General features: G+C 47.2%; 1 protein-coding gene across 3 annotated transcripts in view; it reads left to right on the top strand.

Annotated features, from left to right (window-relative positions):
- Positions 1–15,068, top strand: part of IQSEC3 (IQ motif and Sec7 domain ArfGEF 3) — a 135,362-nt gene that overhangs the window by 79,446 nt on the left and 40,848 nt on the right. For 2 of the 3 annotated variants that reach the window (XM_074939180.1, XM_074939189.1), the window contains exon 1: positions 8,284–8,420. Coding sequence is in view for 1 of the 3 variants with exons in the window: in XM_074939171.1 (XP_074795272.1) it covers positions 8,132–8,420 (289 nt within the window). In the remaining 2 variants the exon portion in view is untranslated. Of the gene's footprint in view, positions 1–8,131; positions 8,421–15,068 lie in introns of those variants that run through there. The other variant, XM_074939171.1, reaches the window with a different exon arrangement.

Raw genomic sequence — 15,068 nt, 5'->3', positions numbered from 1 at the left:
TTCACCACTTTGCCACTTAGACTCATTTTTTGACCATCTTACACTCACCATATAACTTACCCCACCATTTCAGTCTCCACTGAATTTGGCCCTATACTTGTTTCCACCGAGTGTGCCAAAGCCCATCCATCTTTCCCTCCTAAAAGCAAGAGGTAGGCCCCAATCTGAATGGTCTAGAATATTATGGGTGGGAGTATTCAGAAGCTTTGCCTGGATCCACAAACTGAATTTAAATTTTGGCAATAGTCTCTCTCCTTAGAGCAGAGCAAAGCCAAACCCTGGACACACTTCACACATGGCTGTGCTTAGGGTGACCGTATTTCCCAAAGTAAAAGCGGGACACCGCGCTGAGCCACCTGGGTGTCGTCGCTCGCCTGAGGCTGACCGCCCAAGTCCCAGGTTGCCTGAGGCTGACCGCCCAAGCCCCGCTACCTGGTGCCTTATGTCACCACTCGCACCCCCGAATATTCCTCTGTGCCCCCCAGGCATAGGTACTGGAACTAGGGTGCTGTCGCACCCCCTGGCTTGAAGTGGTTTCCATCATATACAGGGTTTAGAGTTTGGTTCAATGACTCTCAGCACCCCCGCTATACAAACCTTTCCAGCACCACTGCCCCTAGGGGGGCGCACCCCCCTTTTTTTGCAAAACTGGGCATTTGTCCCATTTGCTCTTGCCATCTGATGATCAGTTGGCAAGAGCAAATGGGACAAAAGCCCAGTTTTGCCAAAAGAGTCAGGACATTCGGGACAGGGTTTAAAAAGGGGTCTGTCTTGGCCAAAACAGGACGTATGGTCGCCCTATGCTATGAAACTGGATCCATAGACAAATGTTGTTGCTTGGAGGCCTGATTCTCCACTGCCTTTCATGTCATTTACACTAGTGAAAAATGGGTGCGAATCATTACCATTCTGACCAAGGAGCATTTTACACCTACTTTGAAATGGTGTAAATCCCTGCACGAGGTGCAGGGCAATAGAGAATTAGGTCTGGAGCCTCTACTAAAAGCTGCTGTGTAATGTTTCCAATGCAGAGTGGCAACGGCTGTGTTCCACCTCACTGGTGGCTGTATTTTGGATTGACAAGTGATTCTGACATACTCTATGGAGATCCTGGTGTTAGCACTGAAGCATATAAGGAAGGGTATCTAATTTATCATCTGGGTGCTCAGTCAGGCAATTAGCATAGGTTCACATTTGGAAGATTATCTTTGCAACCATAAGGACTAGAAACTTGCTTTAAAAATAATAAGAGCTTAGATTCTGGAGCACCATTCCGTGGCAATGGGCTGGATTATGCGACAGCCTCAGAATCGCATAGTACATGGTGTCCTGTTTAAGACCAATTTCAATACCAAACTATGGAACCTGAGTGCTCTAACTTGGGCAAACAGGGATCCCACGGGATGAGAGGCACCACATAAAGTTATGATATTCTCTAGCTATATCACAAAGACCCCTTCTGATAATGTTTAAGTGATGCTGTCCAGTTCAATCTATTGGAAAGGATGTGAAATGTAATTAATTTCAAATATATTTGCTGTATTGTTAAATATATTTTACAGGTATGTGCTATAGATTTTGTTAAAACATATAACACAAGTAAGGAGAGGTTCTGATCTCAGTTACCTTGCTCTAAACCAGGAGTGATGCCACTGGTGTAAAACTACTGTGAGAAGAGAATCAGACTCTATTGACTTGAAGAGGGTTATATAGATGTAAATGAGATCAGAATTTGGCTTCTGTTTTTGTCTCTGTTGGAGGATAATATCTAAGAAAGCTAAAAATCTGTTGGCATGGGAAATACTACTAACCCACCAAGAGGACGAATCCTTGCCTAACTAGCTGGTGATTTGTTCTATATCATTGTCAATATGCTCTGGGAGAAGTGTGCTGCGGAGTCACCCCCGAACCCCAGCTTACAAACTCCTTAGCAGTAATTCTGCTGAGCTCAGACACCCAATACTCCATCTCAGCACATCAGGAGTCTCCAAAGCCTGAAAAAAAATCTCATAATATGTTGCCAATCCTGCCTGAGCCATTTTTCACTGTGTTTTGATCAACACATTCACCATATGCCAGGGATGTCCTCAGGGAAGACTGAGATGGAGGAAACTGAAAAAGCATTTTGGACCGTGCTCAACTCAGCAGTTGTTTTCAGGGAGGAAAGAGGAGGCAGGGGAAAGTGCTGACGTGTCTTGAGAGAGAAGATAGATTCTTGCAGACATAGGGTCCATGTTCCCTGCTCCTGGCTCTTGCTAGCAACATTTTTTATAGTTCTGCATATGACCCTTTCTAAGGGTTTTGATTCTGTAGCCTTCGAAGGCTTTGAAATCTTACCCACACCTCAGACCATAATAATACTGAATACTTACAGTATTTCAAAGCTTTGTATAAACAGTAACTAATGGATCCTCTTAACAGCTTTGAGAGATAGGTTCAAGGAGGAGCATGGTCACTCAAGCAGCCTTATTCTCTTGACTAGTCTTTGCCTGAGCACAGAGCATAAACCTAAGTTACTGAGCTTTAATACCTTGAAGGAAGGTTTGTAAGTCACACACCCAAAACAGTCATCCGGAGTCATTAGTGGGGTGACATGAAAGCACAAAAAGAAAAGAGTTCCGATTGTTTCTCTCCAGCATTCCATCCTCCCCGCCCAACTATGTAGTGTGTATCCATCCCTACCACTCTCTCTGGTCTTAGCCATTTGTTTGCTATAATTTATTGTAGGAAAGCTAAGGCAAAGAGATGGGTCTTGCACTTTGACCTGCAGTGAGTTATGTAGCCATGGTATGGTGGTTGAGGAAGCCAACTCTAACAAGCCTTACTCTTGTGGAGAGCTGCATTGTTCCAGAGTTGGGTAGGTCTCATGGAAAAGTCCTGGCCCTGGAGCAGTGGTGGTCACCACGTACCTCATAATCAATTCTTTGAGAGCTTTGAAGATTAGCACCATTACCTTGAACAGGATCTGGTTTTCAACAAGGAGCCAGTGTAGTATCTGGAGTGCCCAGGCGATGTGCTCCCACTTACTGGTGTAGATTATCTGCATTTGAATATATTTCAGGGGTTGCCTGTTCCTTCCCAAGTAATAGGGCATCACAGTGCTCATATCTGGTGGTCTTGAAAACATGGATCACCAAGGCCAGGTCTATATCAGTAAATCTGTCAGTATTAGGCACAGTCTCATGCCTAGCTGCAAATGGAAGAAGATATTTCTATCAGCAATGGCTATTTGGGCTTCTAGTATCAGTGAGGAGTGCCAGAGGACCCCGAGGCAACGTGCCATTTTGATGATCTGAGAACTAAAGAGAAATGGCGGTTGTTCCAGCACACAGACAACACAGTGCACTCCAGAACATTGGCATGGCAGTTCCATACAAACCTGAAAGGCAAGAACCACCTGTGATGTGTCTGGTACTCATTTCCATTTGAAAGGCTTGGGAGTCGCTAACCTTCATTTATCATTTCGCAATTCGTAGACTGCTAGTAGCAAGAGAGAAAAGGAAGCCTTAAAAAAAAAAATACCTGAGCAGTCCTCCTTTTCCTCTGTCACCTCCCTCCAGTCTTTCCTCTGTTTTTCCCCTTCACAGAAATTCAGAAGAACTTCAAGGAAACACCCAAAAAAGCACAGGTATTTCTCCACATACAGAAGCTAAAGTTTGGAGACCTCATTTGTTTATGCAGCACACTGACAGGAAAGTTTATTAGTGCATCAAAGGGGTAGATCCAAATGAGGTTGTAGCACCATCCTCCCCTCTCCAAGGAGACACCCACATTCAATTCTAGAACACCGATGTTCCTGCTTCGCGACGTGCGTCATGCTAGACCAGCAATAGTATTTAATCTAAATGACCAGAGTCCTGTTTTCTATATCCATCAACTTCATCAGCAATCTTAATTTTAGGACAACTTTAGCAACTGACCTCTGTCTACAAGAGTGGATACATGGTTAGCAGCATAATAGCAGGGAGGAACTATCTGAAACATTAAGCAGGTGTCTTCTCTACAACAACCAAATTCTATTAGTAGTAACCAACAGAGCTAGTGTTTTTAGATCATAAAAGTCACATAGGAGCATCCAGAAATAACGAAACAGCTGAATTAGTTGACTCAGTTTTATATCTGGATGCAAGTGATCATGCATCTACCAAATGGATCCCAAAGCACTTTACAAAGTTTTCCTAACGGATTGTACAAACCACATATAATCCCTCTGCCCATCATGCAAGAATAGCACGGGGTGAAATACAGATTTCATTAATAGTACATAACAATTTTACCCAGCACTTTAGAACAGCAAGTAAAGAATTCGGATGACAATTGAAATGATAGGGGTAATTTAGGGATGCAGAATGTAATTAACATAGTTGGAATTTGGCCAGGGCACCTGGGTTCGCACTTAGCCTCTACATGGAATTTTTTATGATTACAAGCAGTTAGAAAAGTTGTATTTTCTTCTCATCCAAGAAGCAGCACATTCAAGAGCTCTGTACCCTGTAGCACCACAGGCACTGGTTCCATACTGACTTTGGGAGCAGGGCCATGAACTGAATCGTCTAATAAGAACACCACTTCCTGCAGCAGGTCTAGAGGTCTCCCATGTAGTACTGTCTGGCCCTAGCTCGGTTTAGCTTAGGAAGATAGAAGATCACACCTTGAGATAGTGTGCCTGTAGGTGAGGCCACCCTAAAGCTCTCTGGAAAGCACTTTTCTTTTTCACAGGTTTCGAACACTTTCCAGGTGAAACTCCAGTCTGCACCCAGCCAGATCTCCAGGATAGGGGCTAAGGATCAGAAACAACATAGAAAAGTGTTAGTTTGTTTTTGATTTCAATATCTGTTTGAATCATAAGAAGTTAGGTTTCCCGTGTGGGGACTTAATCCGTTTCCACCGAGAAAGGACTGGGAATAGCCCCCCACCCTCATGTAATTACTTTACAAGGGACTCTTGCATGGGAGCAAACTGAAAGAAAAGAACATAATAGCAGGAGCAGCTGCGACTGAAATGCTGCAGGTGAGGTTGCATCACAAGTGCCATTCCAGCTCCATTTTCTATTGCTCCCACCCCTCTGAAGCTGACATAGTGAGCTGAAATTCCCCAGCCTTGGTCTCTTGCCTAAAGGTGGAGTATGTTTTTTGGTTTGTTTTTTACATCTGAGCAAAAACAGTTCAGCCTTTTCCCCATAAAAGGAATGTAGAAAAAGATAAGACTCCCACTGTAGAAGGGATGTTTGCAGCCATTTTCTGAACAACTCGATAGCCAGGCACAGTAGGGGGTTGCAAAGTTTATATTTAGCATGGAATTAGCTCTCACTGAGAAATGCCTTTGAGTGCTCCACTGAACTGTGGTTTTTATTTGACCGAGGTACGACCCTTAGAAAATTTCGTGCTGCACATGCACTTTACATCATGTATGGGAATTTTCACTGAGCTCAGAAAGTGTGCCACTAAAGGCAATATTGCAGGGGCAGGTGCGGCTAGGTGAGGCCCTGATCCTGCAAAGACGTAGCATGTGCTTGACTTTACACATAGTAAGTAGCACCCATTGAAATCAATGGTACTTCTCACATACGTCACGTTAAGCATGTGCATGAGTTTTTGCAGGCGTAGGCCCTTAATTATGCAGTGAGAAGTGTACTGAAAGTATAATGATGTTTAAGAGGGCTGCTGAACATTTTGGGTCTGATTCAACACTCGCTTGCTCAGTAGGAATCCTTCCATTGAGTTTGAGATCAGGTCCTTTGTAAGCCTGGCAAGTGGGAACCTCAGACCTGATGCATTGTAGCCTGTGTGCAGCTCCAGGAGAGAACTCTCTCCTCCGGCCCTCCTATGGGTGAAGGACAGAGTGTTCTGGTGTCCAGCCACTGTTGCCAATTAGTAGCATGCCCGCAGAGCTGCAAAGGCCTGGAAAGCGATGCTCCCTGTGTTTGCCCCTCTTCGTTGTCTTTTAACCAACCAACAAACAAAAAACACCTCTAGGAAATTCCACACAAGTAAGTTATGGAGACCAACGATGACCAAGTTGTTTGGGTAAGCACTCCAAGTCAGTTCAAGTCACACACACGGTTTTAACTCTGCCCGTTTGTAACATAGTTAATTTTTTTATTTAGATTTATATGAACAAGCGGCTCTCCATGACAATTTTGACTTTAAAAAAAGATTTATAATGTCCTACTCCCTCAACCAGCCCCCTAACAAATAATAGCTCAGCGAAACATGGCGCCTTGGTAGCACTGCGTGTTGCTCTCTCACACAGATTCCAGACTCCGCCAGACAAACAGAGGCCGCGAGAGCCACTCATTTGAAAAGTGCCCCGTAAACCAAATTTATGCAACATACTACAGATTAAGTATAACCCCATAGAGTAATGGGCCCTGATCCTGTAGACACTTACACACGTGCTTAACTTTACTACCATGGATAGCCGTGTTGAAATCAGTGGGGCTGCTGTGGTAGTAAAGGGTAGCACATGCTTAGTGTTTGCAGGATCAGGGTCATAATGAATATTTTCTGGCACCCAGAGGCCTGCTATGCTCTCTGGGAAGTCAGTGTTCTAGTCAACTGTGCAGGCTCTGAACTGCAGTAGAGGAAGTCTGAACCTCAGTGACCTTGATTCAGCAAAGCGCTTAGGTCAGTGCTTAAATGACCTGCTGAATCGGTGCCTAGTTACACAGCTAAGTGAGCTTTGTGACCCAGTGACCCAGTCCTGCTCCCATTGAAGTAAATGGGAAATTAAACCGATGGTCACTTGGTCATCCCTAGAACTGTACAGTGAAAAAGGCTACACTGCTGGATCAAAAGAAAATGGATAGTACATGGATGCTGATACAATTATTAAAATATACACCAGAAGGGAAGAGAAGTTAAGATAGAACAAGTCTGACATTAAAGATACCCTGGACCTATATAAGGATTCAAATACCAGAGGTACTCAAGAATCAAGTCAAATAATAGAATATACTTCACATGCATATCTATGAGCGTTGAGAAAATGGCATTCCCGGACCAGATTCGGATCTCAATTAAATCAGAATAATTCCATTGCAGTCAATGGAATTACAACATATTGACATCAGTGCAACAGAGATCAGAATGTGATCAGGTTGGTCTGTACATTCATGTAAATCACGAGTAACTCCATGTGGTCAGTGGAATGACGCTGGTGTAGTCCTGAAGAGGAGAATCAGATTCAGTAATTCAGAAAGTTCCCCTGAGGATGAAAGTCTCTGTTTGATTTCAGAAAACACTTAGCAAGCAAGGTTAGCAACTGAACATCTCCAGAGGACCAGACACACACAGACCCCATACTGTCCAACAACACCTTTCAGCTGCCTTAGAATGCAGTGTTAATGGGCACTGGTTTTATACCATTATCCCTTTGCCCAGAAGATGTAGCTGTGAGGGAAGAAGGGTGTGATCCTGTCGCCACTGGGAACCATCAGTGCAGGAGTCTTCTCTGTGGGCCAGGATGGGACGGTTTCCTTTTTGGAAGCCCTGGAGATCACTTGCTAATGTTTTGTTCTATAGGTTTATTTTAGTGTTTCTGGATCCCAGGGCTGCCAGATTGCCTTGGTGCCTCCTTATGGTCTATGGCTCTGGTCGTGAAGCCAATGGCTTCTCCATGAGATTCAGCCACCTGTGTTTCATTTCTTTGTGCCCTTAAAATCTCCAGAGGGAAGTTAAAGCAAGTTCCTTGGATCTTTGGGATCCAGTCTCCAAAATCAAATGTGACCCCAAACATAGCAGTCAGTCAGTTAGTAAGTGGTAGGCACAAAAGTGATGTCTGTTGGATAACCACCTGTAGCTAGGACAAGATCCAGGAAAGAGGCAATGCATCCTTCTCCCAGGACACTCTCCTCAGCCCCTGAAGTTATATCCCAGCATGATCTGGGAAGGCAGACAGGCTGCAGCTGGAGTCACATGATTCTGGCTTGGCTGGTGTGTGTGGCGCACCCTACCGGCTCTCTGGGTGGGAGGGGCCAGTGTTTTTGCTGGGTCAAAGTACGGTGTTGATCCACTCCCTGCTCCCACCCTGTGGCCCAGGCTCCCTGGACATTTGACATGAAGATCAGTTAATGAGGGTAGAGAATCCAAAAACCAAATAAAAAAAGAGAAACGTTGCGTTTTGTTCACAGTGACGATTCCTGCGGTTCCACCAGCAAGAAACCCGGGTGTGAAACGGAGGATCCGAAGGAGGCCGGCAGACACAGTGGCCAGGAAGGCAGGTCCGACACCCTGACGCTAAAAGCCCAGCATGCAGAGCGGCAGGAGGAGCAGGCAGCGGGGTGCTCCCCTCTGGTGCAGAAGCCCAGCCTCCATCACACGGGTTCCCCAGTGAGAGTGCAGCGCAGCAAAGGGACGGCCACGTGTTCCCATGCAGCTGCCTCCGATTATGAGCTCTCTCTTGACCTAAAGAATAAACAGGTACAGCGGCTTCCTCCTCAGGCTATGGGAGAGGGGGATGGGGAGGGTGGGGCCACATTCACGCCACGGGGGGCCATTTCTCTGTGAATGTGCTAGCCTAGTTTCTGTGACCATACTGTGCCCTCTCCACAGACCAGGCCTAGCCCCTACATTATGCAGGGACTATAGAGGAAGGAACATGTGAGGGCCTCATCTAGCTTCCTCCTGCCTGGCCAGGACATCACCTCACCTAAACCCCTTGGGCTCTGCTGCCCCCCTTACCCCTCCACATTCCACAGTTCAGAATGGACCCAGCTACTCAAATCTGACTTTAGCTTTAGAGAGGGCTTGCAGGCAGTGGAGGGCTGCAGAGCCCCCCAGGAAATGTCGTGAGCACATGCTGCTATAGGCAGCCCAGAAGATCAAGGTCTCTCCTTGTTCAGGGGGAGAAGCACGCCCTGGGGAGTTCTGAGAGCAGGGGGGTACCTTTTATCCAGAGGCGTTTCCACAGCTCTGTTCTGCCTTCACATAGAGCCTTTGGACTGTCAGTTCTTTGGGGCAGGGATTGTCTTTATTTGGGTCCTGTACAGCACCAAGCACATTGTCAGTGTACCACTAACAGCAGCAGCAGTATGGTGATGGCTGCTCTTGCGATAGGCAGACTTACCAGACTGAGAGAAGACGATTCTCACAAATCAGCAGCCTTTTTGTATACGCCCATGGCTCTAGCCTAGCTCCAGAGTTCAGCCCAGTCACATCTAGCTGCATCTCCACATCTTCCTCTCAGCAGGGGATGCTGGGGTCCCACCTCGTAGCCAGTGAGAAGAAACGTCGCCCCTCACACGCACTGTGTCGCTGCCAATTAAAACACGGCAGATTCGCTATTAAAAAAGCCCCACTCTAAGAGGAACGTTTCTGTCCTTTTCATGGGATGCAGCTCAACTGGAGGCTGCTTCGTGCACAGGCCCTGCAGACCAGGAGGCTGAACAAGCGGCAGTGACACACTCTGCCTGGATTGTGCTCAGCAGTAGAAGGATGATTTTTAAGCAGTGATGGGCAAATTGTTTCAGCTTCAGAAGCAGTTGGAGAGGGACCTTTCTCCCTCTCCTCCCAGGAGCCGTTTAGAAAATGAAAGTCGACTCTAACCAGGTTCACACCCAAGGAGCGGCTGCAGGGAGTACTTCCTTCCAATTCACACAAGATGCTTCTGGCGCCCCCAAGCAGAAAGGTCCAATTAATGACCCACCTAAATACCGAGCAGCAAAAAGGACTTGGGTCTCTGGGTCTTTATGGAGAGTTGTATTTACAACTCTAGCTGTGTTTCACAGTGGGCAAGGGAAAGACAGATGATAACTAACAAGCTTCACCAACAAACATGGCATATACTTATGGTGGTCCTCTGCTTGTGTAGATTGGCATAGCCCTGTTCAAGTCATGAAACTTCATTGATTTATACCAGTTGAGGATCTGGCCCATGATCTCTTAATTCTAAATCCATTTAACCATGGGCTTCCAAACACTGCTTTTCGAGCATAGCCCAAACCAGCCCTGGAGGGATCTGAGACAGAGGGAAAGCCTATCCCCATGTTCATTCAAGTCTGGTTCCTCTCAGCACTGACCTTCCATGGACCTTAGGCCTGCCATAGGCAGAGACACCTTTCCCCACGGTGAAGGAGATTGCAGTATCCATGTTCATTCTGTTCTTGGCTTTCCTTAGTGGTCCCTAGTCCTGTCCTGGAGGAGGCGCTTTTCCTGGAATAAGGAAGATATCAATTCAGGCCAGATTCGGCCACTCTCACTCACCCTGAGTAGTGCCTTACCCCATGAGTCATCCCACTGATTTCAATGAGACTTCCTGTCTGATAAGGCACTACTCAGTGCAAGTACAGGTGGCAGAACTGGGCCCTCAGAGGTTGATTTTCTCACACTGCCACAACAATCTACCTAATCATAGCATCTTCATGCTCTACTTTAGTTTTGTTATTTATTCCAAAATGATGGAAGAGGGCGCCTCACAGTACCTCAAGCCCTGTTTAGCTTTCGGGAGATGATTGCATATACGTTACAAAGGAAAATACCTATTGGCAGCATAATGCCCCATGTTGGAGAAGTAGGAGGTGGTGCCTGTCCAGGATATAAAGCAGAGCACCTGCAGCAGCACCATGTCTCCTGATGCCATGCTGGCATGTTGATGAATGGATCGTGCCCAGCAATGAAGGCTGGCTGCCTGCCTCTGAGTGCACAGCTCTCTATACCATGAGATGGAGCATGTTGGGTTATTTGGGGCAGCAACAAGCCCCTTAAGACCACAATGGGATGTTGGATGATGTAGTTAGCTCAGGTGCTGAAGCATGGTATGTCATCAGCTGACTTTGCACTGGGCTGGGAAATGGAGCATGTCCAAAGTATGAAGGGCAGCATCTCCACTAGCACATCACCCCCTCTAATGCCACACCAGGTGATGGGAGATGGAGCATGCCCTGTGTATGAAGAACAACACCCCATCACCACAGGGCCCCTTAATACAATGTTGTCCATTCATTGTGAGGGGCTGCTGGTGCTTAGTAGAAAAGGGTCTGGGAGTGGGGGATGCAGGCAGAACACTAGTAAGAAAGGCACTTTAGGGGTTCCCAGCTTTCTTTTCTTTTTTTTCATCAGATATATTATCCTGCCCTGGGCAGCTAAAATGCAGTCACTGGGCCTGATTCTCCTTTCACTACCACTGTTGTAAAATAGGGAGCAACTCCTTGGACACCAGTGGGGAAAACTGCTATAAGTGATATCAACATCAGGCCCATTGCTTCTGGAGAGGTGGCGTATTTGTGTTTGCCTGAACATGCTGTAGGCAACGCTGCCGCAGGGGTTGTATCTCAAATACATTGCCATCCAGGCCGGGCACTGGGATTTGCCTGGGGCTGGGCTTGTAAAAACTCCCATCTCTGCACAATCCCTCCTGGCTAGAGAGATTTCCCAGGTGTTTCTGATTTAGCCACAGGGCCTGAATCAGGACTGGGTGCTTGCCTTGAGGGCCAGAAATGTATTAAGCTAATTATTCTTTTTAATTCCTCCCTCCTGCTTTTCAATTCCTTTGGCACTGGCTGCAGGATCACTCCCCAGAGAAGAATAGTTCTAAGAAGGCAATTACTTGTGATTCACAGGGCTTATGAGAAGTGAGAGAAAGCCAATCATGTCTGCCCTTTCTCACCTCCCAAGTGGAAAGAGAAGGTTCCTCCAACAAGCCAGACATACATCTCCATAAGCTCCTGCTGCTGTGGAGTGCTAATGGATGCCCTTTTCCCCTTGCTAGAGGAGGGGAATGGGCCCCTGACTGTGTCAAATCCTTAAATCGGTCCAGTGGCAAATGTGAATACTGCAGACTTCAGGAAATCACTGAGCTGCAGGCTCCTGAAGTGTGTGTGTGTGTGGGGGGGGGGGGGGGGGGGGAAGGGAGGGAGGGAGAGAGAGAGAGAGAGGGAGAGAGAGATTTAGTCCAATTGAAGTGGAGTGGCAGCATGGCCCAGTGGGGAAGGTGCAGAACTGGGAGTCAGGAGACTTGGGGTATATTCCTGGTTTTGCTACGCAACTCATACGACCGTGTGTAAGTCTCCGTGTCTCAATTTCCCCATCTGCAAAATGGGGCTCATGATACTGATCCTCCTTTGTAAAGCCCTTTGGGCTCCTTGGGTAGAAAGTTCTGTGAAAGTGCTCAGTATTCTGATAGATTGGCCTGCATTTGAGAGCTCTTAGCAGGGCCTTTAGGAAGCAGCGTAGATTGGGAATACCCTTTACCGTTAATTTCCCTAACAGCTTGTAGGGGTTTATAGAGTGCCAGGCATTGCAGTAACTGGGGTGCCAGTGGCCCATGCTTTTGAACTCTTAGACAGCTCCCGCCTCTCCCACTGAGAACCAATGCCATCAAACTCTGCTATTCAGAAACTGGCCTCTGCTTGGCAGGAATCTGCCTTTTATTTCAGATCAGCAATTACATCTCATCCTGGCCTCTAATAAGGATGGAGCAGATGAGATTTACACTTCCCGAATGGCTGTCACCTCCTTGGAAACCTTGGATAACTACCAGGCTGCTGCTTCCCCTGGTTCTGCTGGGTTTTGTACTTTATTATTATCCCTTCTCTCAAATAGCTGCTTCCCCCACTCCCCTTCCCCACAACAGGACTAGCCTCCTTGTTGTTATGCCAGGCTGTGGTACCTAGGACTCTCAGTCAGTTCCCAATCACAGCTGGTTGGGCTGTGCCTGCACAAGTGAGGGTTTAATGGGCATATATTTAAATGAGCCTTGCTTACAGAGGAAGACGGGGAAGGGATAGGTCCTAATTGCTCACGGAGGTGGGGGAGCTGTAAAAGGAGACTGTCCAGCATCCCTTCCTGTGCTTTGAAGATGTGGAAAGGCAAAGCCCTGATCGTATGCTGAAATTTAAGTTTGGTGGGGGCAGGGCGGGTGAGCTCAGGGTGTGATAAGTCTTGGAGAGCATCTCCTCCTTGCCCCCAACCCTCTGCTTTTCCCTGCACCCCGGGGCAAGCCCAAAATACCCCAGGGGCAAACAGAGGCCTAGTTCATCTGCTAAGACTATTGACAAGTCCTATTGTCATTACAGCTGGCTCCACAATCTCTTTATCGGGATAAATGGTCTGAAGGTACTTAGACCTTGATTTGGCAGGTGCTTACTTACATGGCGAGCAGCAGGATGTGCAAAGCTGGTGTGTTCCAGGACAAGTCTGAGCAAGGGCTCAGGGCTAGGTCTGTCACTGCACTTTAGCTGGGGCCGTTATTTATACTGGTGCTAAGCAAGTGCAAATGGTTCCCATTCTGATCGGGCAGGATTTGGCACCCACATTGCACTGGTATAAATGACTGCCCAAGGCAATGGAGAATCTGTCCCTATGGGTGGGCACTAGGCGTCATTCTCTGCATTAAGCTCTGCATAAGACAATCCAGGGCCCTAGGCACACTACAATTCAGGCTGTGCCCTGGCACTGTGGCCCCACCTCCCATTTGGAATGGCATGGGCTCCCTTCTCCTGTCCAGGAGCAGCAGCAGGGCCCTCCCCTGGTGTCCAGCAGGGGCCGCATGCTCTCTCCCCCCTAGAAAGGTGAGGGGTGGCAGTAATTGGTACCTTAGTACTTCACCCAGAAGCTGGGGTGTATCTGTAGGGGTGGAGGGGTAAGCCCATAGCATTCTCCACCTGCCACGCAGAGTCATCTCCAGAGGTGGCATCTGCAAAAGCCCCTCTCACTCTCACAACAGTGGATCTTGGAGTTAATAGCTTACTGACATATATGGGGCAATTCTTAAAGCTGGTGTTCCAGGCTCTCTGCAGACGCAGGCAGGCACTTGGTTCGCTTTCTGAAGGTTAGCTTTGCAGCTGTGAGGACCAGAAGTCTACCGAAAAGAAAAGAAAGCTGAGATTCTGTTGCAATCACATGACTCCAGGAGTTGGAACCCTAGATACAGGCATAGTCTGCCTATGCTTGAATCTGGTCCTGTCCACAGTGAGCATGTCATAAACCTCAAGGTCTTTGCACACCTACTCTTGAAACCGTGGGACCAGAAAGGAATGACTGCAGGCGGACACGGTGTGTCTGAGAAAGGGCCTGTCCTCTGCATATAAGGCAATTAACCATGTGCTCCCCTCTTTGCCTTGATCCTGTTAATAGGCAGAAATAACTTGGTGGTCATGCAACAGCTCACTTGTTAATGCAGGATTGAGCCTGCCTGTGCTCCCTGTCCTGCGCCTCATTTCTACCTGGCATTCTCACTCTTTCACACACACACCCCACTCTGTACGTGGGCTGTGCAGAATAAAGTCCTTTATCAGACATGGGAGGGGACCTGCCAAGCTCAGCAGTTTAGTCACATCTCAATGGGGATAATTAGGGTTTGTCCTTTCTGCTTCCCTCAGCATCATCATCCCTCATCTTCATCCCTCCTACATTGTCCTCTGTTGATCACTCACTGGGACTGAGGCTGGGGTGATGTATGAAGCAGACAGACAGCATCCTCCTCTGGTACATGTCTTGGGCTTCACTTGCAGAGCAAAAATGAAGTGAGGACTGGGAAAAGGAAACAGCATTTGGGTTCATGTGGGAAATTGGCCAGACTGTGGCACAGAAACAACCATAATGAAGTGCCCAGTGTAGGCCTAGTGGCTGGTTTGCTCTGACTAATGTTGTCATGTCTCCTAGCTCTGTGTGTGTGTGTGTGTGTGTGTGTGTGTGTGAGAGAGAGAGAGAGAAAGAGAGAGAGAGAGTGTTTAGCAGCTCAGGAGGTATTGCATAGTCTAGAGTCTCCTGCCATTTATTCTTAATAGCTTTTCTCGTCCTTTAAAATGAAAGTTTCTCAGCTTTCAGACCAGTTTTCTTTTTCTCCCTGAGTTGTTTTCATTTGGTTGGTTGGTACCTGAAAAACACAAAGTGCACCAGGCCAAAGAGTGGAGCTTAGATAGGGGTGTGACCCTGAGAGATGCGGAGCACTTCTTGTCACATGCTGAGCAACCTCAACGCCCATTGACTTCTGTGGAAGTTGAGGACAGTCGTTCACAGGTTTGGGTCCATAGGTTTTAATCTGAGCCCTAGTTTAACAGTTAAAATTCCTTAGTTTTTTTCTTGTTCTCAGTGATTTCCCCTTTCTCTAGAGGCACTTTGCTGAGGTAG

The sequence above is a fragment of the Natator depressus genome, chromosome 1, assembly GCF_965152275.1.
Source record: "Natator depressus isolate rNatDep1 chromosome 1, rNatDep2.hap1, whole genome shotgun sequence".
NCBI classification, from domain to species: Eukaryota; Metazoa; Chordata; order Testudines; family Cheloniidae; genus Natator; species Natator depressus.
Note: the sequence above shows the minus strand (reverse complement) of the source record. Positions and strands in the feature narration are given on the sequence as shown.